Source organism: Brassica napus, chromosome A6 (genome assembly GCF_020379485.1).
Source record: "Brassica napus cultivar Da-Ae chromosome A6, Da-Ae, whole genome shotgun sequence".
Lineage (NCBI taxonomy): Eukaryota > Viridiplantae > Streptophyta > Magnoliopsida > Brassicales > Brassicaceae > Brassica > Brassica napus.
The window spans coordinates 4,716,239-4,743,035 of record NC_063439.1 but is presented as its reverse complement, the minus strand read 5'-3'; the positions used below and the strand labels follow the sequence as shown (position 1 = coordinate 4,743,035).

The window sequence follows — 26,797 nt, the reverse complement described above, 5'->3', positions numbered from 1 at the left end:
CACCAGCAACAAGAAAAAGTCATGTTTCCCAAAATTTGGAGACATTAAAAGGAGAAAACAATCACAGCATATGAACTAAAATGAAAAAAAAATGCTAGGAACAATAGCTTACACTTTTCGCTGAGACTGAAGATCAAGTTTAAGTTCCACTTCTCTGTCCTTTTCAACCAGGGCTATCTGTTTCAGAGCGAGACGTTTCACTCTCGTTCATTACTTCCGCTGATACTTGATTCCTAATATCATCCTGTTATCATCAAGAGATCCAATTTCTCAATTAGTGATATAATACCAATCCAAATACAAACACTCAACAATAACAAAACTTGTACCTCACCTTAACTTGGTTTTCTCCGCCAAACTCATTCATCACTGTAACCGATCAAACAACACTCAAGAAGTCTTTCGTAAACAAGCTAGCAAGGAAGAGTTGATGGTAAGCACCTCAAGTATAGGCTATAGCTCATCACAGGCAAAACGTTTCCCCATTGTACAGATTTGACTACAATCTTCTTCTTCTTCTTCATCACTCCCCATCTCATCTTCTGATACACGCACTACAAATCCCCCACCACTCTTTCCCAGCCTTTTTTTATAAACGCCATTCTAACATGCGAGAAACATTTTCTACTTTCTAAATTTTCAGCTAAATTAACGAACGAATGAGTTCTACTTTAGTTTACAAACAAAAAAAAAGAGTTATAAGTAACCCACTCTCACTGATGAAACATACAACTTACTACATTAACACAACCTATGCTTCACTGATTAAAACGAAGACGATACAAGTGCAGAGCAGACGATATTTGCCTTAATTCTACTCTTCCGAGTCTAAGATTCTTTCAGCACCTCTTCAATCTCTCGAAGCTTTCCCTGGTGTAGCGAGGCAGAGGCGACGAAGCGTTAACTAGACCCCCGGCGATGTGGTTTTCAAAGAAAGAAAACCGGCGGTTATGAAGAACCGGTCGGTTTAAATCAAATTTTCAAAAAAATAAAAAAAATAAAAGGAAAATCAGAAACGAATGGTTTATTTTTTATTTTTTAAGACAAAATAAAGGGAAAGGCATACAAACTTCAAGTAATCTACGTAAGTTGTGATTTTTAAAATTTTAATAAAATTGTTTCTTTCTCTTTAAACCAAAAAATATTAGTTTTAGGGAATCTTGTGTTGCAAATCACCAAAAAGGAGAATTTACTTGGACGTAGGCTAAACTTTAACGGTCTTTCAAGTTTCTCTTAACTTGTGAAAAAGTGTTGCCAAATCTGTAATTACTTGAGACTAATTTTATTTTGGAAATAGAACTAAACTGCATTCAAAGTTATATATCTCGACTTTGTACTATTTTTTGAATTTATATATGTGTACATCTAGTGGGGAATGGGTTTACAAAGTACAATGCTAAAGTAATTGTATAACAGCTAACATAAATAAATGGCATTTTCACTTTTTGAAAGAAAAAAAACTAAATAAGTAAATGGATTCAGATAGTTGGTAACTGCATTTGGTTTTGTACGTAGACATTAATTACATATTTCAACTATAGAGTTGACAAAGCTCCCCAACATATACATTCTAGATGTCAACTAGTCTTCCTGATTCCAAAAAATAATAATATTACAACTGAAAAAATAAGGTTCTTTCTTCATTGATTTATTATATTCACATATACCAAATTTTCCATATAAACACCTTTTTTTTGGACAACCCATATAAACACCTAATATAATGAATTTACAGCAAAAAAATAAAGCCATCGTCCTTCTAAATATTGAACATTTCTTCAGGAAAATTAGCATAACATATGCGCAAGAATGATATGTACACTTCTAAATATGGTTCATTAATTTTGATCATCAAAAGTGACCTTTCATACTTGTTGTTCTCTAACTTTTTTTGTTTGTTTGAACGATTACTATTTGATTTGAATTAACTGAAAGACGGTGCGGTGGATATACTGGTCAAGTAGATGCCTGTTCGAGACCTATTTTCAGGGGTGAAACGGCTATCTTATCTTTAGATGCTCACACGGATTTTAGTTAGAACTGTTACACGCATTCTAGTATTTTGACAGTTAGCGACGTTTCATTTTCAAGTATACGATATTTGATGGGAGTATGTATACATGATAGCTAGATGGCTATGTATATTTAGAATCTTCTAATGTGTTGAGTTTTAGCTTTACGAGACTTCTCATACTTCTGATATTGACACCAGCTGTTCACGTTTCAGGTACTCTAAAGAAAACTCATGTTAGACTTTTTTTTAATTACCAATATATCAAACGTTGATTACAGTTAATACGGAGAGGAAGCCAAGTGATATTAACGTAAAACAAATGGTAAAACATAACTTGTAATTTATGATTTATGAACAGTAAAGTAAGAACATATTTTAAGGACAGAGACATTTACTTCTCAACCCTCTCTCTATAAATAAGACTATTGTTAAAATGATTGTCCAACACACAAGAGAAACAAGAAACACAACTTCATACAAGCAATGACGAGAAAAGAGCCAAAACACATGTTTTGTTTTTTCCCATTCTTCTGTTTCTTCTTCTCATTCATTGCACAAAACACCGTCCCAAACATGGCTTATCCACTCTCAACAAGCTCCCGTTGGATTGTCGACGAGAACGGCCAACGAGTGAAGCTAGCGTGTGTGAACTGGCCATCGCACCTCCAGCCCGTGGTGGCTGAAGGGCTGAGCAAGCAGCCGGTGGACGATGTGGCCAGGAAGATACTTGAAATGGGTTTCAATTGTGTTAGGTTAACTTGGGCGTTGGATTTGATGACTAATGAGACATTGGCTAATAATGTCACAGTGAGACAATCTTTTCAAAGCTTTGGTCTTAAAGATGACATTGTTGGCTTCCAAACTAACAACCCCTCCATTATTGATATCTCCCTCATTGAAGCTTTCAAGGTACTCTTATAATATCTCCAATCTTTTCACTTCCAAAAATTGTGTCGGTTATATGTTTTTTACAATAAATATGAGGTTTTTATTTATAAAACCTATACGCTCAGTTAATGTGTTCGAGATTATTGAATTCTGATGCAAATAACGAAAAGCGTTTTGTTTCTTTTGACTGAGCGTATAGGTTTTATACTAAGATGACTTGAATATTTATTGCAAATGTTAGATATATCGTATATATGCATAAGCATACACTGTCCATCAGTACATAATTTTTCCATGTGTCATGTGAACATATAACATATTTTGCTAATTAACCGACAATTTGTAATAAAATTCGAATATATAAACAAGCCATTTCCACAAAATATCGTTTCATTTTGACAATCCATTCAAATGAAAAGATATATGATGAAATACTATGCATGTGTTCTTCTTTTCCTATGAACTCTTTTTCTTAAGCATCAGATGGGTGCATCCTTAAATCTTGAAAATTAAATAATCTACAAAGAGAAAGTATATACATACATATATATATATATATAATTTTAGGTTAGGCGATTTACAGAAAATTATATATATATAGCTTTGGTGTTATAGCTTTTTCTACTTTTCTGCTGTTTTATTTTGTTTCTTTGTATGAAACCTGTAAAGTTTTAAAACTAACAAGGCATATTGGGTGGTAGATGGGCTTATGTTTTACACTCTTAGGGAAATACAATCTATACATTAAAATGAATCTGTTCAACTAATTTTTTAAAATTCAATTAATTTTAATAGTTAAAACTTCCATTGATAGAAGAATGAATTTCAAGTTTCAATGTTGCTTATCAAACTAACAACACGTATTAAAATTATAGAAGTACCAATCTGTCTAAAGAACACGTCAACTCTTGTGGGAAACTTTACATAAACAAAATCTTCAATCAAATCTTGTTGGGGTTTGGTTGGGAATTGTTATTAAACAAAAATTCCAGGAATCAGGTGTATGCTGAAATATGTCAATCGTCAATTTCTTAATTAAAAAATGTTTGGTAGTCGGTAAATGAAGTTAATGTGTAACTTAAGAACACATAACACTCGTGACGTTTGTTTGGCCTTTTGCCCTTTCTGTCACATGAGCTAATTATATTCTCATGGACTTGTTCTATTCTTAAAGGGTGTATAATGCAAAATGCATTTATAATCGATATGAATCATATTCGTACCCAAAAGTTGGTTAGTTATTTAGTGAAGGATTGAGTCTTTGTACCTGATTTTCAAATTCTCGTTTAGAGATCAGATTACAAAGCGACTAAGGTTCTTGAAATTACAAAACATTAGTATTGTTCCGAATCTAAATTTCACAACACATAGGTTTTTTCTTTCTATGATCATAAATCTTTATTCTCATATACTAAGTTGCATATCATACATGTATCATCACGCTTCCAACCAAACTTTGCAAATCAGCATTAGTATTTTATATCAAAGCTATTTTCGTATACAGTAGATAATTTGTCATACGGATATCATCGACATGCGAATGATAATTCACTAATTAGTTATGTTATAAATTTTCTAAAAATGTCAAAATTTTGGTTGTAAGATGGCCAGTCTAAATAAACATAATGGAACGATCACATGCCATGGAAATATTAAAAACCCCGTGATATATCTAAAAATGACCAATGTTAACCGAAACCGCAATCCTATTATAGAAAACTGAAAATGAAATGTCGATGATGATGATATATATAAGCTTATTTTTCTTTTGGGCAGATGGTGGTTACTACATTAGGAAACAATGGTGTGATGGTTATATTAGACAACCACCTAACAAAACCAGGGTGGTGCTGCGCCAACAACGACGGTAACGGTTTTTTCGGTGACAAGTTCTTCGATCCCACCGAATGGACCGCCGCTTTGAGTAAAATGGCGGCGACGTTCGACGGCGTCTCTAATGTCGTTGGCATGAGTCTAAGGAATGAACTTAGAGGGCCTAAACAAAACGCGGACGACTGGTTCAAGTAAGGTTACTATTTTTTAGCCCAAGCATATATTATGTATTACATTAAAATTTAATAGTTTAACAATTAAAACTCTTTAATAAAGTGTATCCTTTTTATTTTTTATTTATTTATAAACAAAATGTATAATGTCTAACGTTCCTAAAATACAGTACGTTAGTAAGAAACTAATTAATTAGGCATATATACAGAACATGCATGTTTGTTAATTTTCTTGGATTCGTCAATGATTTAAGAGTTTGTTATAACAATCAAAGTTTTAGGTTGAAAGTTGACCTTGAACAAACGGAAGTTGTTTTCATTGTACTCTCCGTTATAATTTATTAATTAAAATAAAACGAATGTTTTCCTATCCATGTACGTAGGTATATGCAACAAGGAGCGGAAGCAGTTCATGCAGCAAACAAGAACGTACTTGTAATCCTGTCCGGTCTCAGTTTCGACGCCGATCTCTCTTTTGTCAGGTCACGACCCGTAAAACTATCATTCACCAAAAAACTCGTGTTCGAGCTCCATTGGTATTCTTTCAGTGACGGAAACTGGGCGACCAACAACCCTAACGATATCTGCGGTCGAGTTCTAAACCGGATAAGAAACGGTGGCGAGTTTCTCCTCAACAAAGGCTTTCCCCTGTTCCTCAGCGAGTTTGGTATAGACGAAAGAGGAGGAAACGCCGATGATAATCGCTATTTCGGATGTGTAAGTGGTTGGGCGGCTGGTAATGATGTTGATTGGTCGCTATGGGCCCTAACCGGAAGTTATTACTTAAGAGAAGGCAAGGTCGGTTTGGTTGAGTATTATGGTGTGCTGGATTCGGATTGGATTAGCGTTAGAAACTCGAGTTTCTTGCAAAAGATCACTCTTCTTCAATCTCAGCTTCAAGGTTCATAACATACATCGCAAAAGTTACTAGAAGCTTAACCAAGATTTGATTCAGTCACTAATTTTTTTTGTGGTTCGATTTGGTTTACTAGGACCGGGGCCTTCAACTGATGCTTACAATCTGGTTTTCCATCCATATACCGGACTCTGCCTAGTACGGTCTCTTAATGACACGACAATGCTTACTCTTGGTCCATGCAACAGTTCCGAACCATGGAGCTACACTAAGCAAACACTACGAAGCAAAGACCAGTCTTTGTGTTTACAGAGCAACGGACCAGGAAACAGGGTTACGATGACTAAGACGGATTGTTCAAGTCCCGGTTCAATATGGCAGACTATCTCGGCATCTAATATGCATTTAGCTTCAACAACAAGTAACAACACTTCTGTTTGCCTTGACGTGGACGCAGACAACAATGTTCTGGCTAATGATTGCAAGTGTCTGAGTAAGGACAGTTCTTGTGAGCCAATGAGCCAATGGTTCACTATCACTAAAGCAACAAGGCCATTGAAGGGTTCTAGACTGTACAAACAGTTGGAGAATTTGTCTCCCAAATCGGATTTGCTGTAAAGCTCTTAATATGACTAGCAAACTATTAGAAAATTAATTAAGATTAGAAAATAATCAAGAAAATGTTAGAATATCTCTTGTACAATTTCATCTCTTAATATATCATTAGTAATTCTATTTAAAAAATCATCTTTCAGTATCAGTGATTTTAAACTGAAAAATTGCATTATTGAAAATATATAAAGTGAAGTTGAATATGAAGTCGTTACATTGAATTTGAAAAGATATAATATGGGAAATGACTCTAGTAACTTCTCCATAATTATGGGACGACGGAGAGTATTTATCTGTTTCTAACGTTTCTCTAGTTGAACATGTGTCTTCTCTCCCAGCGTCCTTGGCGAGATAGTCACCTTGAGACCGTGCTTCATGTACAAAGTCGTCGTTACTCTAGGGACAACAACATGATCTGGATCAACCTTAACCGAGTACCTCATCAAGACAGAAGCAGCTACTGTCTTCATCTGCAAGTAAGCAAATGTCTTCCCTAAACACAGCCTTGGGCCAGCATTAAACACAACGTATTTAAACTGGTCATCACTCACGAAACTCCCAGCTTGTATCCATCTCTCTGGTCTAAACACCTCACAGTCTTTCCCCCATATTGATTCCATCCTTCCCATAGCGTAAATCGCAAAGTAAACTCGCGAGCCTTTACTCAGAAACGTCCCATCAGGGAAAACGTCATCTTCAGTGGCTTGTTTCATCTCCATAGGGATTGGAGGGTAAAGCCTCATGGTCTCCGAGAGTGCTGCTTGTAGATACACCATGTCGTTTAGTTCCTTGACCGTGAAGAGACTAGTTTGATGATCTCCTCTCTGTCTCAAAATCTGTCTGACCTCGCGGATGATTTTGTTTTCAACTTCTGGATGCTTCTGTATCACCCAAAAGAACCACGTGAGTGCAACCGAACTCGTGTCTCTCCCAGCTAAGATGAAACTGGTGCAGAACTGTCTGAAGAATTTAACTATGGAAGGATCTTTCTCATTACTCTTCTTGTGATGACTCTCTATCTCAATGATTCTCGAGAGGACATCAGATCTGTTCCCTAACGTTCTTTCCTCCTTGAGCTTGCATATACGCTCCACGACCATCTTGTCAACAAACTCATGAACCACCTCAACAGCTTTCCTCAGACCTTTCTCATACCCAACGTCCAAGAACCTCATAGTCTTCCACACAAAAGGAGGAATCATGAACCTAAAAAGAGTAGACTCCGTCGCTTCCTCAAAAGCTTGAGCAAACGGGACAATAAGAAGATCAGAACCCAAAGTTCCAGGGTTGTCGCCAAGACCAGCGATGCAGATGTTGTCAAACGTCAAACGCAAGAGCACATCTTGGAGATCAAAAGCCTCTTGTGACTTTGCAAAACTCTCCATCACATTCAACAGCTTCTCCCTCACCAAATCCTGCGTTGTCTGAAAAGAATGCTCCACAAACCGAGTCGAATGCATTTCTGTTATGATGATCCGTCTTTGCTCCTTCCAAGACTCGTGATCGGCGTTAAAGATACCGTCCTCGAGGAGATCGTTGAACCTTTCGTTGAAGAAGACGCCTTTGGGGAAGTTCTTGAAGTTGGTCTTGAGCATGTACTCGACGTTAGCGGGTACGCAAGTCACGGCTCCGTAAGAACCACCGAGCCAGATTCCGCGGTAAAGGAAAGTACCTCGACATGTTTTTAAACACCTTGTGACCCAACCGTAGACATCGTTCCTGTTAAAGAAGAACTCTGGAGTGACTCCGAACACTGGCCATGTCGTTGGACCTGGTTTCTTGGCTAACTTCTCACGCACGCAACAGAAAACAAATAGTCCTAACAACGCGAGAGAAACATCGAAGAGACAAAGGTGATTGTAAATTCTCTCTGTTAAGGACATGGAAGAGGCTTCAGACATTCTAAGCTCTCTCTATCTAGTGAAGTTGTTGTTTGATGTGAAAGTGAAATGACTGAAAGAGTATATGAGGAAATTAGTTTTCATGCGTTTTATGTTTTGGCTTAAGAACACCACTTTTGTGGCTGTCTTCTTGGAGACAGTTAGCTCTGGTAAGTTGGTCTATTTCAAGAAGATAAAAGTTTCTTGTCAGACACGAAAGGTGTAGGTTAGTACTGACAATGCAATTTGTGTGTTTCAATATGCGCAGCAAGCGCAAAGGAATGCTCCTATAAATGCAAAATTTTCGCTCATGTCTTTGGTCACATAACCATATGGTTAGTTATAAACTCTTTTTTTTTTTGATGTTCATTATATTGAAAACATAAGTGAAACCAAATTAACATACAAGTCATCTCACCAAATATATTATTCCCTCCGTTTCATTTTATTTGTCATCTTATGTTTATGCATATGGATTAAAAAAATATTTAATTTTGCATATTTTCAAAATAAAAACAACATTATATATATATATATATATATATATATATATATATATATATATATATATATATATATATATATATATATATATATATATATATATCTAACCATAATTAAACCAATAGAAAAATAAACTGAAAAATATTGTTCATAAGTTTACATTAAAATTATAAAACAACAATTATTTTGAAATGAAAATTTTACCGATAATTAAAAAACAGGAGAGAGTAGTATTTTAAAACAAAATCACTCAATGCGGATGTGAGTGCACTTAGGTCATTAATCCGAAATATATTGCCAAATAGTATTTGGGCCTATTGGCGTATTGCAGCGAAAATGAATGCAACGTTCTTGATAGGTCAATTAGCTTGGAGAAGAGCATGACACCATTTTTTTACTCATGTGTTATAATGAGATTGGTATGAATGATAAATGGATTAGTATGAGATATATTCTGAAGATTAGTTGCTCCAAAACAAATTATTGTAAAAGTCAAAGATGTGTTAAACTGCTCGTTTAGTCATCCAATCTGAGTTCCTCTAAAAGGTACTGGATTCTACAATGATTTCTACATGGAACATGACTCTAGTTTCTTCTCTCCAATCGACCTTGGCGTAATGGTCACCTTGAGACCGTACTTCATGTACAAATTAGTCGTAACTATATATATTTTTCATGTTATTTGCAAGTCTGTGTGACATAAATGTATGTTTCTTTCTTGGTCCTATTCACTCACTATACTGACGAAAGACATGAAACTCTTAAAAACTATCGATGCCCTTCCCCTTCGTTTGTATGTTTCAAACTTTACGTACGTACATACGTTATCAATAATGTTCTATAATTTACACCAAAAAATAATGTTCTATAATTCATACCATACTTTTTTAATAAATGATTTATTAGTGGTGTCTGTTACAAACCAGCAGATACTTTCACTATAAGCATATCTATCACAAGTTACATTACTTTTAATTTTCGAACTTTACTTGTAGTAATTGTATTTGCGTTATTTTGATTTGTTTTTATCCTATAAATAGATGACATTTTGTTAAGAGATATACTCCAACTACAATTATGACAAATTAAACATTGTCTGTTTCTCACATCTCATCTTATATCAGTGATATGGTAAGTTTAATTATCTAACATTTTCATGTATCTCTACACTCTAGTTAGTACGAGATAAAACATCCCCTATATATTAAAGGAGAAGCATTACAACATATTTTTGTAGCCACATGTCATCACCACAATCATTCTTAGAGTCCTTAGAAAAATAGTTGGTCCATATAAATATATAATAAGCTTTTTATTAAACTAACCATAAATTAATCATAAATGTTCTTTATTGTTTCCTTAAATAAAAATCACATAATTACCTAATGTGGCTAAAATATATATGACAATTAATTATTTTGAATAATAAAGATTTGATAAAAATAGTCTATTCTCTATCATTTTTAATTCATTTTAAAATAAATTAAATAACCATATTAACTATATAATAAAAATTTAGATTTTTTCGTATATGTTATATTTTGAATTTTAAAAGACGAATATAAATAACTAAAATTGTTAAAAATCTCACACTGAAATTTTTGTGATCCATGTTTTAAAATTTATGTTATAACAAGATACAAATGATTACGAAATTACATAAGTAGGAAGTCTCATTTAATAAATATTATATATATGCATATTAATATTTTTTTGAAATAAATTATATATCATATAAAATACATAAGTATTTTAATTTCGAATTTGATTTGAAATTTTTTGATAAAAATTTTGAACAATTATTGACAACCTAATATTTAGATTTTAAACTTTGCATTGAATGTTTTTAAAATTATAAATTACTAAAACTATAAAACATCCCATGAATTTTTTATTGTTATCATTGATTTAAAATTTTTGTTATAAAAAAAACAAACAATCAAAAATAATATGAGTTTATAATATTTTTAATAGATTTCAATATTAAAAATATGCTATATATCTATGTTAATATCATTTAAACTTAATTTTATAACATATAACATATAAAATAGAAAAAAGTGTTTGTCTGGATAAAGAAAATTTATTTAAGTATTTGTATCAATTTAATTATATACGTAATAGTTACTAAATTTTTAATCATTCAATAATATAGTTATTATTTCGTAATATGTAAAAAATATATAATACTTAAAAATAATTTATATATAATATTCATCCCGCGCAAGGCGCGGGTATTAACCTAGTAAATGTTATTAAAATCGCATATAAGATGAAACTTGAGATACAGACAGTGTGTTATATTTCTCATGATTTATCAAATCATAAACCGACAGAACCAGAGAATCGGAGACGATCAAATCCTGAACCGACAATATATAAACAGACGTAGCCATAGTGTTTCTTTCTCTCTCCCAAAACCTCCGATTATGGCCGGATCTCTCGTACGCCGGAGCTCCAAGAAGCTCAGCCTTCCTATGCTCCTAGGTATGATCAAACATGACCCGGATGGTTACGAAACGAAGCTCCAGCTGATCTACAAACAGTTCAAAGCCTCTGTTGTTGGGGGTGGATCTTGATCCTCTAGCAAGGCCCATAAGACCAGGAACTAGGCTCATTTGGCCATAAAACCCTAGACATATCTTTATATAAATAGGGATACACCTCTCTTTATGAGGGGATCTTTTTTTCTTCCATCTTAGACATTGAACACTTCTTACAAAAAGTTTAAAAGATTCTTAGATTTACTTCACTTGTATCCATACTTGTAATAAAATCTTAAATCAATAAACTCTTTTGATGTTCATTTCTCATTTGATTCTTTCAAGATTTCTCCTAAACTTCAAGAATCTAATCTTTTATCTTTAGATTTTTTTATTGTATGATTCAACAAACATCACAAATATAAACACCATTTTTGGATCAAACATCTGGGGATCTCTTCTCATGAATCGAAAGGTGTGAGCTTTATGTAATTGATTCTCGAGAATGATTTGAACTGTTTCTTGAGGTTGTAGAGTCTTGTCATCAAGAATTTGCTGTCTCTGTTCCTGGATATTCAAACTATTGGTGATAGAAAAACATGCTAAAGCTTGCAAATCCTAGATGACAAGACTCTACGACATCAAGAAACAGTTAAAATTCTCGATGACAAGACTCTACAACATCAACAAAGGTTCTGGCCAAATCCTAATCGGATAATTTACTAATCTCCAATAAGTCTGAATGAGAATCTACATATAATGCACACACACACACCAACAAAGGTTCTGGCCAAATTTTCACAGAAGCACAATGAGGGAATGGTGAAAATCTTTCAATATATATTAATTTAAAAAAAAAACAAATAAAGGAACAAAAACATGAGATGATTATGAAGAAGATGAAACACTGTTACGCTGTTGCTGCTGCTTCTTGAAAATGTCAGTGATCTTATCCCAAGCTTTCTTCTCTCTTGCTTCCCAGTAACCTCCTACATACCGATAATTCCCTTCTTCATCTTTCTCAAACCATCTCGGTTTCCATCCTTTCTCCTGCAGCCTCCTTGCCTACACCACACAAAAATTAAAATACACTATTCAACATTCATTACCATAGTCATCAACTAACAAAATAGCCTTATCAATCGAGATGATATCACCTAGATACACAAACTGTATAAAAGTGAAATTTGTACCTGTCTCTGCAGCTGTTCAAGTCTCAGTTTCTCAGCATTTGCTGCCTCGTATTCACCGTTTTCTAGGTGTCTTTGGTCAGGTCTCAATCTTGAATCCGTTGGAGGCAATTTGTCCATCATACCAGGAGTTATCTCATTAAGAGAGATTGCAAAAGGGGAGAGGTTGTATCTTGTTTTCGTAGGAGATTTGTCTCTTTCCCACAGTAACACAGCTTCTGTCATTGGGTCGTATCCCTTTGGCTTTGTTGTCGGATCCCCCAACACATAGTACATTGCCTCATCCCATTTGCCTATCAGGATAGCTACTTTCTCCCCTGTCCTATTGTCTTGCACAAACCCATGAACCTGAAAGATTATTTAGAAAAACCAATGATGATCTTTTTACTATAATGCAGATAATGATATAACTATGGAGCAGAAAGAAAAAATTTAAAATCATTATACTACCTGACGAGGGTTTCGATCTATGACTGACTGCTCCTTGAACTTCAACCTGCAGGAGTAATTGCCACCGCCTTTGATGCGCATAGTTCCATAGTGATCACAGTAAAGTTTCCCGAGGATGATGTTGTATATGGAAGTGGTAACCTTGCTCCACTGATACGTCTCACCATCATCAAATTTTAATGTCAAGACACCCACTGGGTCAAGCTGGATGGACCGTCCCCAAAATTTCCCTTTGATATTTGAGTCTCCCCAGAAATTCCAACCTTGTCCCTCACAGTGGCAAGCAACAATCATTGGATGATGACTCACCTAAGAAACATAATTACATGCTCAATGAATTTATTAGAAAAGTAATCAAATATAACATTTTATCTCATTTCGATACAACTCTTGCAGTAAAAGAGGAGAGAGATGTGTTGGTTGACTTGCCTTCTCAGAGAAGAAACGAAGTCCTTTATCAGGGTAATCAGCCTCATATGTCTCGCCAAGTAGAGGATTAAAAGGCTTGCACTGCCTGCCTTCAGTGGAGGCATAGCCAGATACAGCGAAAGCTGCGATGTTTAGAAGCCTCATCAACTCATTGCCCTGAAACGAGACAACACTATAATGTTCAAAACGAAATTGCTTCAGCTTTTGGGAGTGAAAACTCGCAAGGATCTGACCTGTTTCCCCCACTCAAGTGCTCTGTCTATCAAGTAAGAGTACTCCAAATCCTCAAAGCACTTCTGGAGAGAAGAAAGCGGCTCATTAAAATAAACGGGGAGGCAAACTCCAGACAAGTCTTTGCCAATGTTCTCTTTGATGATCGACCACAATCCAACCGGCTTCTCCTTCTCCTTCGGCTCTGGTAAATTATCCCTTCTTCTCACATATGGATACTGCGGAATCCTAACTGGAGCTTGCAGGCGGTCAGAGAAAAAGGAGTCTTTATCGTAAATAGAACCATTGCCTTCAGCTTCTCTGCTTCTGTAGGAAGCACTTCTCAATGCGTCGGCTGATAGGATATCATTTGTATCAAAGAAAGGTACATCGTCTTCATCAGATTCAACGTCTACTCCATCGTTACTTTCGTTATCAGCCTCAGAGTCGCTTGCAGATACCTCTGAGACTACTGAATAGAAATCTGTTGGAGGACAATGATGTCAAAAACACTTAGCTGGGTCAAGGAAGAATCCACAAACATATATGTAAAGTAACTAACCACTAAATCGTCTTCCCTGTCCACAGCAAGAGTCATGCTCCTTTGTTTCATCAACAACAGTAGTTTCCAGCTCTATTTTTTCAGTCTGCAAGATGAATTTTTAAAGAACCACATCAATTAGTCTACTACAAGGCGAAGGAGAAGCAAAAATGAGGCTGGTGATGCAATATGTTCACTTCACAATGTGAAAATAGCAGTGACTGTTTATAACTCACATCCAATAAATAGTTCCATTTCAAAATGTGTGAGAACCAAAACATACATACCTCCAACTGTCTGAGTGTGTCTAGCAGTATAAGGTGTTTCTGTGTGAGAACCTTCAACCGGTTCTGCAGATTAGAAACTTCCGAAAGCATAATGGTCTCACAATCTTTGACTAGATTCTCACCAATCCCTTCCTGCAGTAGCCTTTCACGCAGCTTCTCGGTGGAAACAACCGCATCTTCACAAGGCAAAATGTCGCCGCTGGGGACTCTAGGAAAAAGATCCTTAGCCACCTGCAAAGCCTCAACCCAAGTGGCTCTATTCTCTCTCGACACACAGCGTAAATGAAGAGTCTTTGTACCAGTGAATATAGTAAGCCTCTTGTCATCAGACTTGCTCGCACGAATCGAAGAAACCTACAAACAAACAAACAAAGCGCAGAGTAAAAAATCTACCATCCCTCATGCAAAGATTTACAAGATTGTACCTTTAAGTGTACTTCACCAAAAGGTTTACAAGGCCTTGAAGCAGCTCCAGCTCCAGCTCCAAGCTTGTTGCTACTGCCACCGAAGCTAGCCTTCCTAATGTACCTCACAGACTCCTCTCCGATCACTCTCACTCCCTTGTCTCTAGCCGGATTCATCACGATCTTATCAGGTCCATGGATCTTGTAATACGACAAAACACCGTCTTCGAGCTCAAACCACCTAGCTCTCCACCCTTTACCGTAGTGCGTCCACTTATACATGATCCCAGCGACTCCACCACCAGCACCGACGCTGCCGTTTCCAAAGAAGAAACCTCCGTTTGAAGTAGAGTCTTTCCCCTCGAGATTCACGTCCTCGGAGGAGAGCCTCTCGAGCTGATCCTGGCTGATCCACGAGGCTTGCGTCGAGAAGGACGGCTTGGAAGCGTGGTTGCTAGGTGGGAGACCTAGCTGATGATTCGACGCCGGTTTGGCGATAACCGGGTTAGTCCGGTCATCGATTGAAACCGGAGCAATGCAGCAAAGAGGATTCATAACATTTGATCAAAGTTACGAAGTGAGTTTCTTTAGATCCGGTGTGGATCGGAGAATCTTAAGTTCGGAGAAGGGGTACAACGAGAAGACTGTAAAATAAATAAATAAAGCAGAGAGAGAGAGAGAAGGAGAGATAATGGAGATTGTCAGAGAGAGGAGGGCTCACAGATCCAATTTAAGGCAGTGTTGGTCTGTGAAAATTTGTGTTTGTGCAGTGTGCAGAGATGAGAGAGAGAGGGAGCATCTCTCTGAATCGTTTAAATTCATGGAAAAAAATATATAAATATAAATATAAAAGTAATTATTAAATTACTATTAATGCTCTGAGTCAACATAATTATGTTTTCTTTTGGACCAATCCTAGTAGAGGATAGGTAGTTATTGCACAGTAAATTGTTTTTTTGTCACTAGCACAGTAAATATATGTATATAATTTGTCGGAAACAAAAATGACCATTGTATTTTTGTATTTAATTATTACTGGTCTCATTAACCAAAATATTCGGTATTTCATAAATAATAATACCAGATACAGAAATGGGTACGAAAAATCCATCAGGTACTATAGTATTTTCTCTACTTCATATAGAGAAATTTTAATACTAGTAATATAAGGATTAGAATATGGATCATATTGGGGTTATTTTTAGGCAGTTAATCAATTAGTTGTATTTATTGATTAGGGACCGTGGAAAGATTTCTGATTTTTTGCAGACATTAATTGACGCAGAAAGGTTGTTATAGATAGAAAAAGATGACAGAAACCATTAATGAGATTATAATTATCCTTATTTAAATCATAGAAGGTGGGTTTTTATCTAACATAGTAATAGTTTGTTTTGACCATTGATAAACGTAATGGACCGTAAATAGGGGGTTTTATGCATTGCGTAATGATTTCATGATTAACAAGTGCTTATTTGAAGTCTAGACTAGTATTTTTTATTATGGTAACTTTATTTCACGTCGTCCAAATCTGACTACAACTTTTCAAAATGAAATCTCGAGGTCCTTCAAAGACAGTTGGAGATCCAGCAAACAAATTCTAGCATCTTGAAGTTTTAAAATCTGTTTTGAGTCACTCGATTCTTTGATAAACTTAGCAGGTTTGTGAACATGATACACTCTGATGAATCATGTTCTTAAAAAGGATTTAGTATATTGAACTCTAGGAGAAGAAAACTTGACTCCAGACAAAAATTATCGTGCAACATAAAATTAAAACGATCGATAGATCCGTATATGTTTGTTTTCTTTACATTGGAACTGACTCTGTAGTAATGATTAGGAATAAAAAATATGGACCTTTGGAGTTAGAATGACTTCCATTGAAGGTAAACGGGTCTATTTGGATATAGTGCAAAAGTCTTTATCGCAACATACAAGGGCCCTTTATGGGCCCATATCACAGTTTCTTTTGGACCATAGCAACAACGTATATGAACTGTATGTGTTTTTCACCGACTGCAAAAGATTAGTGATTATGAAAATAGTTTTTATGCATCAAATTTTTTTCTTTTTTTCTTTTACTTTTCATGAACTGTAGTAAGAAGTCTCTATAGGTGAAACTGTGAGTCACATAACGGTTTGCATGGACCGCACCAAAATGATTTAAAGCTAAAACGATTGGATATTTGGAATTGGATGTATATGACCATATAAGAAGGCTACGTAGTATCTATGGACCATATACTGCTCTGCTTTAAGCGAAACTAGATTTTCATCCGCACAACCGTGCGGGTATATATTTTCACATTTATATATATAGATATTTGTTTTACATAATTATTATATTTTTTTAATGTTACTCACATATTTAAATGTTTGTATAATTATGCAAATATATTAATTTTATAGTTTTCATGCTTTAAATTAAAATCATCACATATATATGTTACTTATTATATATTTATCTTATTGAATTTGTGTTTGATTACTAAACTAAATTTTTTAACGCATGAAACAACATATATGAAAATAATTTTGTATTTAATTTATTATAATCATGATCCGTAATTCAAATTGCTAGATTTTTTAGTAATTTTTGATGTTTATTAATTTTATATAATAAATTACTGTATATTAAAAAGTGTAAGATAAGTTAAATTTTTATACATGTATTATATAGTTTACTAATATTAACTCGTTCTACCAACATATTATATTTTTAGCATAAATATTTTATATTTATGAAAATAAAATATGTTAACTTATCAATTTAAAATAATTTTATCATATTTTGTTCAATATAACATTTTTATTTTAAAATGATAGATATTATTATAAAATTAATAAAATAGTATATAATTTTATTCTTTTAAAAAAATTTCATTACTAATTACAAAATTAGTTAAAAATATTTATATTCAATTTATGACAATTAAGATCTTATTATAATCTTTTTCAAGAGAATTGTTAGAATTTTAATTTTTTTTTAAAAAATTAAAAGATATAAAAGATATTATGATTAAAGTTGTTAAAAATATTATGTATATTAGCATTAGTGATATACATTTAATATAAAATTTAAATGATGGTCCAAATAAAAATATCACTCATCAAAAAATCATGATTTTTATTTTATTAGAAAACAAATTTAAAAAAAATTAAAATAAAAATAAATATTTATTTCTAACAAAATCTTTAAAAATTATTAGTAAATGTATTTGTGAAATTAATTAATATCATTTTATTTAAATTTTCGTTTATAAACCAAAACTATATTTAATTTTAATTTCTAATTATATTTTATGATAATTTAAATTAAAACTAACTAATTTTTGAAAGTAAATTTAAAAAGATTCTAAAAAGATTTTAAAAAGATTTTGTTAGAATATTTTAAATATATTCATTTGTATTTCAAATAAAAAGATAAAGATATTAGTAGATATAATAATGAACTTATGTAAAATATGATATTTTCTAGGAATGGTCCAAACTAAAAAAATCATACATAAAAAGAAGTCATGACTTCTGTTTTAATATATAAGATGTAAATAATTGTTCTAGTGAATGATTTCTGATTATAGAATGCTTTTAGTATCTTTTATAAATCATAGAAGAATATATTATGAACCATGATAGGATTTCACGGATTAATTGATTGCATAATTTGGCTTTGATAGATTATAGGAGTGGTTTTTTTTACATGACATGTATATCATATATAAAAGGTTTTGTTGTGAATTGCACAATAGTTTTTTTTATGGATATACGAGTTTATAAAAACTGCAAGTGTTGCTACAAACCATAAGAGTATAGTATAATTTTTGTTGTTGCAAATAGTCACAGGTGGTGGGCTTTTTGCCGGTGGTTGAAGCGTCGTTATCACTTGAGATCTAAGATTGTTCTCGTCTTGTCTTCGACTACACATCGCAATCAGTAAGATTAAACAGTAACAATAATAAATAAATAAAAAACTCTGGTTTTACAGTCTTTTCTTCTCCATTTCGAATTGGTACAGTTTTACAGAATCTGGTTTTGTTCGATTCGGTTTGGTTCAGTTAAACCGAATTAAACATCAGGACAAACTTTAACATTAGTCCATTTGTTTTGTACTGTCTGAAAGAATCTCTCACACGCTAAAGTACAAACCGACGACGGCGACTTTCCCTATGATCTGAGTTTCTGAACCAAAGGTCTTCCCTCAATTTCACGGGAATCTCTGATTGTTTTCCGGGAAAATTAAATTATATCTTCTCTCTCCCCTACATTGTTTACCAGAGACAGAGCTACGTGGCAGCTCGCCGGAATCTCAAACTTCCATTGTCGGAGAAGAAGAAAAAGCAAGTTTGGAGATTGATCCTTCATTTCGCAAAACAGATCGAAACTCTTAACGTTTCTACTGTTACTCGTTCTTCAACTTGACTCTGTTTCGGGCGTAATGGATCCGACTTCTCGACCCGCTGTTGTCATCGACAATGGAACCGGGTACGTGATTAGGCTTAATGACCTTGATGGGTTCGAGAAAAATGTTTCCTTTTTCATTCACGGTATGCTCTCTGATCTTGTTAGGTATACAAAGATGGGCTTTGCGGGTAACGTAGAGCCATGTTTCATTCTCCCGACAGTAGTTGCATCTAACGAGTCTTTCTTAAGCCAGCCCAAGAGTTCTTTAAAGGGCTCTTGGGCAGCTCAGCACAACGCTGGAGTTGCTGCTGATATGGACTTCTTTATAGGAGACGAAGCTCTCACGAAGTCACGGTCCAGTAGCACTTACAATCTTCATTATCCGATTGAGCATGGTCAAGTTGAGGATTGGGATGCGATGGAAAGGTATTGGCAGCAGTGTGTGTTTAACTATCTGAGGTGTGATCCAGAGGATCATTACTTTCTTCTCACCGAAAGCCCTCTCACTCCTCCTGAGAGCCGAGAGTACACTGGGGAGATTCTGTTCGAGACTTTTAATGTTCCTGGGCTTTACATTGCTGTTAACTCGGTGCTGGCACTTGCAGCTGGGTACACTACATCAAAGGTAAGTGGGGGGCATTGGTTTTTTGACTCCAAGTTGTTTGCTTGTCTGAATCTTGGCTGTCTTAGTGTGAGATGACAGGGGTTGTAGTTGATGTTGGAGATGGGGCGACTCGTGTTGTGCCTGTTGCGGAAGGTTATGTTATTGGGAGCTGTATCAAAACAATTCCGATTGCTGGCAAAGATGTCAGCCTCTTTATCCAGCAACTCATGCGTGTATGTACTAATGTATCTTTTGTAGTTTGTTGTACTTCTTTCGATGTTACATTTATGTAGTACGTTCATGGAATTTTTCATTTCGATATTCATTATAGGAAAGAGGTGAGAATATACCACCGGAAGATTCATTCGATGTTGCACGTAAAGTGAAGGAATTGTACTGCTACACTTGTTCAGACATTGTTAAGGTAATGCTTTGTGGTTAATGTTTAAGTTAAACAATAGTACTATTTTTATTTTAATGATTGATTACTTGATTGTATGCTGAAAAGGCTTAACACTGAACATTCATATGGTTGTAGGAGTTTAACAAACACGACAAAGAGCCAGGAAAGTATATTAAACAGTGGAAAGGTGTTAAGCCAAAGACTGGTGCACCATACACTTGTGACGTTGGCTACGAACGTTTCCTTGGACCTGAGGTTTGTTACCATTGTCTCTGTTTTCTATGTTACTGCGCTTGTTTTGTGTGTTTTTAGTGGTGATAATGTTGAGATTGTTTGTGTTTGTTTACAGGTCTTCTTTAATCCAGAGATATACAGCAATGATTTTACAACTTCTTTACCGGCTGTAATAGACAAATGTATCCAGTCTGCACCAATTGACACACGACGAGCTTTATATAAGGTCCGAAAACACTCAGTTTGGTTCAGAGTTTTAAGATTTTGTTTTCTTGATAAAAACGTTAAATAACTGAGGTGAAAAAGTGATTGTGGCTGTCGAGAATCGAACTCACCTCTCCACGGCCACAACCACAACGTGGGGTTCTAACCACTATACTTCGTTGTTTTGAGATGCTTTTATTTGTATTTGATGAATTTGTGAAAAAATAATTTCAGAACATAGTATTGTCCGGAGGCTCAACTATGTTCAAAGATTTCGGAAGAAGGTTACAAAGGGATCTCAAAAAGATTGTTGATGCCCGTGTTCTTGCTAATAACGCACGTACCGGTGGTGAAATCACGGTAAATAAAAAAGTTGTATGATGTCAGTAGTAAACAGGTACATGTTTATTTGTATATATATATATAACCAGTTTCCCTTTCATCTGCGTTGGCATTCGTAATAACAGTCTCAACCAGTGGAGGTTAATGTGGTGAGCCACCCTGTCCAAAAGTTTGCTGTTTGGTTTGGAGGCTCTGTGCTTTCATCAACTCCTGAGTTTTTCGCGGTATGTAAAACAACTGAGTTGATACCTCCGGTTATAAAAGACTAGAAACGGTTTGGAGACCAGCTAGATTCAATATGAGAACATCTTGGCTTGTTTTGGTTTGAAACAGTGGATGTGTGTTTTTTCTTGTTATCGCAGAGCTGCAGAACGAAAGAGGAGTATGAGGAATGTGGAGCAAGCATATGCCGTACTAATCCGGTGTTCAAAGGGATGTATTAAAAACAAATAGAAGCTGGTTCGTTAAATAATTCACCAGCATATGTGAATGTTTGTCTGAATGAAACACTCCATTTTAGATGCTTGTAACTCAAGCTATTTGGCTCTTTAGGTTTCATTGAGTTTCTCAATCAGTGTAAGCTAGGCTTTATGTTGTAGAAGAAATCATATTGTTTTCAGACAAAGCAAAAAAAAAAAAAAGTCTGTATAAAACAAACAAAAAAGGCAACAACTTGATAAGCTCATGGGACTTAGTGACAGAAAGGGGATAAGATCAGAGTTAGAAGAGAGGAAGAAGGATTAGACCTTGTTTAAATTACAGACCAGACTTGGCTAAACAAGAGTACTAAATGGGCTTAAAACACAACGCAATACAGCCCATTAACTAATGATTCGAAGCCCGGGCCCAATAAGCTTATCTAACACGGAGGAGAAATCTGTTATCGCATCGGATAAGAAAGAACAACACATCACGTGTTCTCTCTCAACGAAGACGACTCTCTCCCTCCGATCTCAAAACCAATACTTTCATTGAATTTCCCCGGAGAAGCTCAGATCCTCGCCGGAGAAACAACCCTCGGATCCTTATCGAAATCTCAACCTCCGTAGACGGAAGAGACCCAGCTGCAAAGAGTCAAAGTAAGCAAGCTTAGGTTGTTGTTGTTTTTTTTTCTCTTCGATCCTCGAATCTCGAGGCTTTCTAGGGTTTTCATCAATGTTAAAAATTGTAACTTTCATCCCAGATCTGTTGATTTCTTCTTCGATTTTGTAAGAACGGTATGTGTAGTAGGCAGGCTCATTTCCCTTGTAAATCAAAACCATGTATGTAATTTGATCTATAATTGTAATATACTAATCTTGTAAGATCTAATCTTTTAATGAAGAGAAGATATGTTGATGAGCTTTTAGATCCCAAATCTCAGATCTATGAGCTAAAGTTCCTGTTTTTTTAATCTGTACACAGACACATGTATACTTTAGTATTCATCAATGGCTTGTAATCTCTGTTTATGTAAAAAGATTGTTTATGTTGTTTGTTTGTTTAATTCTTGGTTGTATTTTCTGGCCCAGTTTTGTAAGAATCCAATGAATCAAGAAAACGCTGGTTATGGAGATAATCAGAAGCTACTTCACCAGGGAAGCGGGACTATTCCTGCTCTTGCTGATGAAGAGCTCATGGGAGAAGATGATGACTATGATGATCTCTATAGCGATGTTAATGTTGGTGAGAGCTTCTTCCAGGCTCATAATCAACCTCAAGCACCGGTTCAAGTGGGTGGAAGTATTCAAGCTCAGAATAGTACTGTTTCTGAACCGAGAATGGCAGTTGTATCTGGAGGTGGAGTTGAAGGGAAGTATCATAATGGGATCAGTGGACCTGAAACAAGATCAGATGCTTATCCTCCACAAGGATCTTCTTTTGGACCCAAAGGGATGAATGTTGATGTCCAGTCCAACCAACCCAACAAAGTTAATCCACAAGGATCAACATCTATTGTGTTGAACACGCATAGTTTTTCAGGGAATGCTGTGAATGTGCCTGAGCCTCCTCCTGTGCATAACGCTTATGGTGGTGCTCCTCAAGGTGCTCAGCAGATTCCTGTTAGCCAGACAAGTGTGAATCCAAGCGCAATGGTGAACAGAAGCCCCACGCAGCCGTTTGTTGTGGACAATGGGAACACCATGCTTTTCGTGGGGGAGTTGCACTGGTGGACGACGGATGCAGAGATTGAGAGTGTTCTTTCTCAGTACGGAAGAGTCAAAGAGATCAAGTTTTTCGACGAGAGAGTTAGCGGTAAATCCAAAGGGTATTGTCAGGTTGAGTTTTACGATTCAGCTGCTGCAGCTGCTTGCAAAGAAGGAATGAATGGGTTTGTTTTCAACGGTAAAGCGTGTGTTGTAGCCTTTGCTTCTCCTGAGACGCTGAAGCAGATGGGAGCTAACTTCACTGGGAGGAACCAAGGACAAAACCAAATGCAAAACAGAAGGCCTTTGAATGAGGGAATGGGAAGAGGCAACAACAACAATAACAACAACAACAACATGAATACGCAAAATGGAGACGGTGGAAGAAACTTTGGGAGAGGTGGTGGGTTTGCACGTGGTGGCCAAGGAATGGGAAACCGTGGAGGTCATTGGGGTGGTGCAGCGAGAGGCAGAGGGATGAACAACATGGCTAACGGTGCTGGTGCTGGACCGTATGGCGGCCCTGGACTCGCTGGTCCAGCGTTTGGTGGTATGATGCATCCACAGGGTATGATGGGAGCTGGTGGGTTTGATCCTACATTCATGGGTCGTGGCGGCGGTTATGGAGGGTTTCCTGGTCTTGCTTACCCCGGGATGCCTCAGCCTTATCCCGGTGTTAATCCGATGGGAATGGTTGGGATTGCTCCTCATGTTAATCCAGCATTTTTCGGCGGCGCGGGGATGGGAACGATGGGTAACGCAGGGATGAACGGAGTTCATGCAGGAGGGATGTGGAACGAGGCTAGTGGAGGAGGTGGTGGTGGTGAAGAGGGTGGTTCTGAATACGGTGGGTATGAAGATGAAAACCAAGAGAAAGAAGAGAAGCCATCACGTGAGAAAGAGCGTTCTACCACGGAACGTGACTGGTCTGAGAGCAGTGGTGGTGATAGAAGACACAAGAGTCACCGTGAAGAGAAAGATAGTCACCGCGAGTATAAGCACCGTGATTCTGAAGAGTATGATAGAGGACAGTCTTCTTCCAAGTCTCGAAGCAGATCAAGAATGTCGGAAGATGATCATAGGTCCAGGTCAAGAGATGCAGACTACGGAAAGCGAAGGCGAGGAGACTGAAAAGGAACATCTGATGTTCTTCCTGCCTCTTCCTTTGTTGCTGCATCTAAACAATACGGTTTTAAGTTACTCTGCATACTGCATCAAACTACTTATCATCATCAAATATTTGATACAATGTTTCTCTATACCTTGTTTGCTGATAATCTGTCTTTGGAGTTGAGCATATATATATGTGTAAACTATGTTTTTGTTTTTGTTAAAGGTTAATTTGTTATTGCAAACACTTTGATCTAGGAAGCTGTTGTAAAAGAGATCTTTATTATTTGCTCTTATTCAAGCTTTATTTGGTAGCATTTCACAGTTATTTAATTTTAAATAAAGGATGTAAAAGCTGAGGGGCTTTGGCATGTTGCATCAAACCATCCCAAAGCCAAACACACAGTTTTACATTCTATACAATACATTTTTTTTACCTTCTAAAAATCTGTACATAGTCTTGTTTGTCCAGATTCTAAATCAGATTTGAGTACTCATAGTAAACCAAGAAGAGAGCTTCAGGGTAATCCTTGGGAAGGCTATTGATGTAGAGGTAGAATCTGAACAAATCTTCCCTCGAAGCCGTCCTTGTATCCACCACGTCGTTGTCACCAGCAAGCACCCACAAATCTTCTGAGTTCACTCTCTTCATGCTCCCCCGGCAGAACGGGCATGACTGAGACTTCAAGTTCCTGCAGATGTGAATCAAAGGAGATTTGATTAAATGAAAGCTCCTTCATCAGTTAACAAAGGTCTTTAAATAATGTGTGTGTACCAGTTGCGGTAGCATTTGATGCACATGGAGTGACAGCAATTAGGCAAAACCATTTTGGTGCAAGTTTCTAGACAGATTCCACATTCTTCCTCACGATCAAACGCGGCGTTGCTGAATCTACTACTGCTGCGAGCCTCTTTTGTTATCTTCTTGCTGAGTCTTTTAAGGTCAAACCCGAGGTCTGCGTTTGCCAGCTCGTCTAAGTTGCTGTGTAATAGCTGAAGTGATGGTAGTATCACACCTTTCAAAAAGACAAGACAACGTTAGGAGACCAAAGCTGGAAACAGAAATCATGGAACATTACAACATTATACAGCAACGGTTACAGTTTTGCGTACCATAGAACTCACTGATAGTTGCTTTCCTCCCGTGCGTGGTGAGCTTAGGTTGTCCATCAGAATGAACCTGTACAAGACAAATTGAGATATTTCAGAAAACTCCTAAAGCCCTAACAAAGGCAGACGATTTAAGATCACTAAACCTTGTAGACAAGAACATGAAAGAGGTTAAAGTAGCGAGGAAGCAGACATGAGCAAGAAAGATCCATCCACCGAAGCAAGAAGAGTAATAACGAAGCAAAGTTGCTATGAACCAGTTTCATCTGAAGCCTCACATTGTTCTTCCCCATTGGAATTGCTTCTGCCCTGAAGACATAACATAAAAGCTCAAACTTCTCAATAAGCAGTAACGAATCTTACAATTCCAACTAAAAGGCTAAGGCTAGTACAATTTGCTGAAATTAGAACTTACTAGAACTCATCGGAGTTTCCTAAAATAACCTAACTTTGAAGAGAAGAGATTATTAAAATTCCCAGAAAATGACCTTAAAGTTCTCTCAGCTGGGTGTTTCAATAATTCACCTACTTTTAATTAGTAGCTCAACTAATCAAAACGATAAACGAGAGTAAAGTCCTAAACTTTAGGAGAAAGGAGACAAAACCCAGAAAGGGACTTACAAAGTGTTTGCGTGTTGGACATCAGCTTCCAAAATCTTCAAAGATTCATAGTACGAAGAAGGAGAAGATGATGATGAAGAAGAAGAAGAAGATATAGCCAACTGATTATACATCTCTCTCTCTGTGTGTTTGTGAATCCCAACAGAGGAATTGATTGAAGAATCCCAACAGAGATATATAAGAAAGACGAAGATGCCAAAAAGGCGAGAGATTGGTCTGAATGATCGGAAAAAGGCAAGAACCTAAAGGACAAAAGGCCAAACAAAGAAGCTTAACACCGCAAGGACACAAGTCTCCACTTCTTCTCTCTCTCTCTTTGCTTTTGCCTTTTTGATTCTTTTGTTCACGGTTAGTTCTGCTTTGTTTAAATAAATAATCATGTTGGAATAAGAAATGTTCGTTTTCTTAATTACTAAATTAATTGTTCTTGTTAATTAAGCTTGGTACTATGAGTTGGGATGGCTTTTTCGTATCTGATTATAATTAATAGTCATTTTCATTCAATTTTGTAACAGCTTTGGGATTAAATACTTAAAGCGAATATAGACAAAAATACCGAAGTGGAAGAATGCGTGTATTTTCTTGTCTCGCTAATAGAACTTGATTTGCTGAAGTAAACCATTGAATAATGCTCAAAACTATTCTATGGTGTAAAGTGTAAGCTTTTAAATTAGAGGTGGACACCAAAAACCGACAAGAAATATTACGAAACTGTTTGAAATCGAAAATAATAATAAAATCTTTTAGTTAATGGAGACCCTAGTCAATGTCCTAACAAAAATTAATTAAAAATAGGCTTGGTTCTTGGGTTCTTAATTCTAATGGGATTCAGTCTCTTGGTTCGGTTGGGTTCTAATTTTTATTCGGCTATTAATTTTAAATGGG

At 35.9% G+C, this 26,797-nt stretch overlaps 6 protein-coding genes across 7 annotated transcripts; 3 read left to right on the top strand and 3 right to left on the bottom strand.

The window, feature by feature from the left end:
* Nucleotides 1-2,259: 2,259 nt before the first annotated feature.
* LOC106346447 (glycosyl hydrolase 5 family protein-like) lies at nt 2,260-6,524 on the top strand. The gene is made up of 4 exons (XM_013785782.3): nt 2,260-2,923; nt 4,679-4,926; nt 5,292-5,809; nt 5,901-6,524. Exons 1-4 carry the CDS (start codon nt 2,498-2,500, stop codon nt 6,380-6,382), a joined length of 1,674 nt encoding a protein of 557 aa, XP_013641236.2. The 5' UTR covers nt 2,260-2,497; the 3' UTR covers nt 6,383-6,524.
* Nucleotides 6,525-6,548: 24 nt separating this feature from the next.
* LOC106349756 (cytochrome P450 86B1) lies at nt 6,549-8,421 on the bottom strand. The gene has a single exon (XM_013789727.3). It carries the CDS (start codon nt 8,275-8,277, stop codon nt 6,676-6,678), a length of 1,602 nt encoding a protein of 533 aa, XP_013645181.2. The 5' UTR covers nt 8,278-8,421; the 3' UTR covers nt 6,549-6,675.
* Nucleotides 8,422-11,934: 3,513 nt separating this feature from the next.
* LOC125610186 (oxysterol-binding protein-related protein 1D) lies at nt 11,935-15,561 on the bottom strand. The gene is made up of 8 exons (XM_048782199.1): nt 14,776-15,561; nt 14,351-14,704; nt 14,085-14,169; nt 13,546-14,006; nt 13,313-13,468; nt 12,884-13,192; nt 12,437-12,781; nt 11,935-12,308 (listed from the first exon to the last, which is right to left on the bottom strand). The coding sequence occupies exons 1-8, from the start codon at nt 15,307-15,309 to the stop codon at nt 12,132-12,134; spliced, it is 2,421 nt and encodes an 806-aa protein (XP_048638156.1). The 5' UTR covers nt 15,310-15,561; the 3' UTR covers nt 11,935-12,131.
* Nucleotides 15,562-18,845: 3,284 nt separating this feature from the next.
* On the top strand, nt 18,846-21,467 carry LOC125610185 (actin-related protein 3). Of its 2 annotated transcripts, XM_048782198.1 has the most exons (10): nt 18,846-18,947; nt 19,033-19,239; nt 19,324-19,783; nt 19,849-19,995; nt 20,094-20,186; nt 20,301-20,420; nt 20,515-20,625; nt 20,838-20,963; nt 21,071-21,169; nt 21,308-21,467. In XM_048782198.1, exons 2-10 carry the CDS (start codon nt 19,193-19,195, stop codon nt 21,386-21,388), a joined length of 1,284 nt encoding a protein of 427 aa, XP_048638155.1. In that variant the 5' UTR covers nt 18,846-18,947; nt 19,033-19,192; the 3' UTR covers nt 21,389-21,467. The 2 variants fall into 2 exon arrangements, with proteins under 2 accessions (XP_048638155.1, XP_048638154.1); XM_048782197.1 differs by having other exon boundaries at nt 18,860-19,239.
* Nucleotides 21,468-21,820: 353 nt separating this feature from the next.
* Nucleotides 21,821-24,422, top strand: LOC106346441 (heterogeneous nuclear ribonucleoprotein 87F-like). The gene is made up of 2 exons (XM_013785770.3): nt 21,821-22,024; nt 22,457-24,422. The coding sequence occupies exon 2, from the start codon at nt 22,472-22,474 to the stop codon at nt 24,200-24,202; it is 1,731 nt and encodes a 576-aa protein (XP_013641224.2). The 5' UTR covers nt 21,821-22,024; nt 22,457-22,471; the 3' UTR covers nt 24,203-24,422.
* Nucleotides 24,423-24,444: 22 nt separating this feature from the next.
* BNAA06G07530D (E3 ubiquitin-protein ligase AIRP2) lies at nt 24,445-26,263 on the bottom strand. The gene is made up of 5 exons (XM_013785775.3): nt 25,913-26,263; nt 25,438-25,600; nt 25,295-25,361; nt 24,957-25,197; nt 24,445-24,873 (listed from the first exon to the last, which is right to left on the bottom strand). Exons 1-5 carry the CDS (start codon nt 26,023-26,025, stop codon nt 24,657-24,659), a joined length of 801 nt encoding a protein of 266 aa, XP_013641229.2. The 5' UTR covers nt 26,026-26,263; the 3' UTR covers nt 24,445-24,656.
* Between the last annotated feature and the right edge of the window lie 534 nt (nt 26,264-26,797).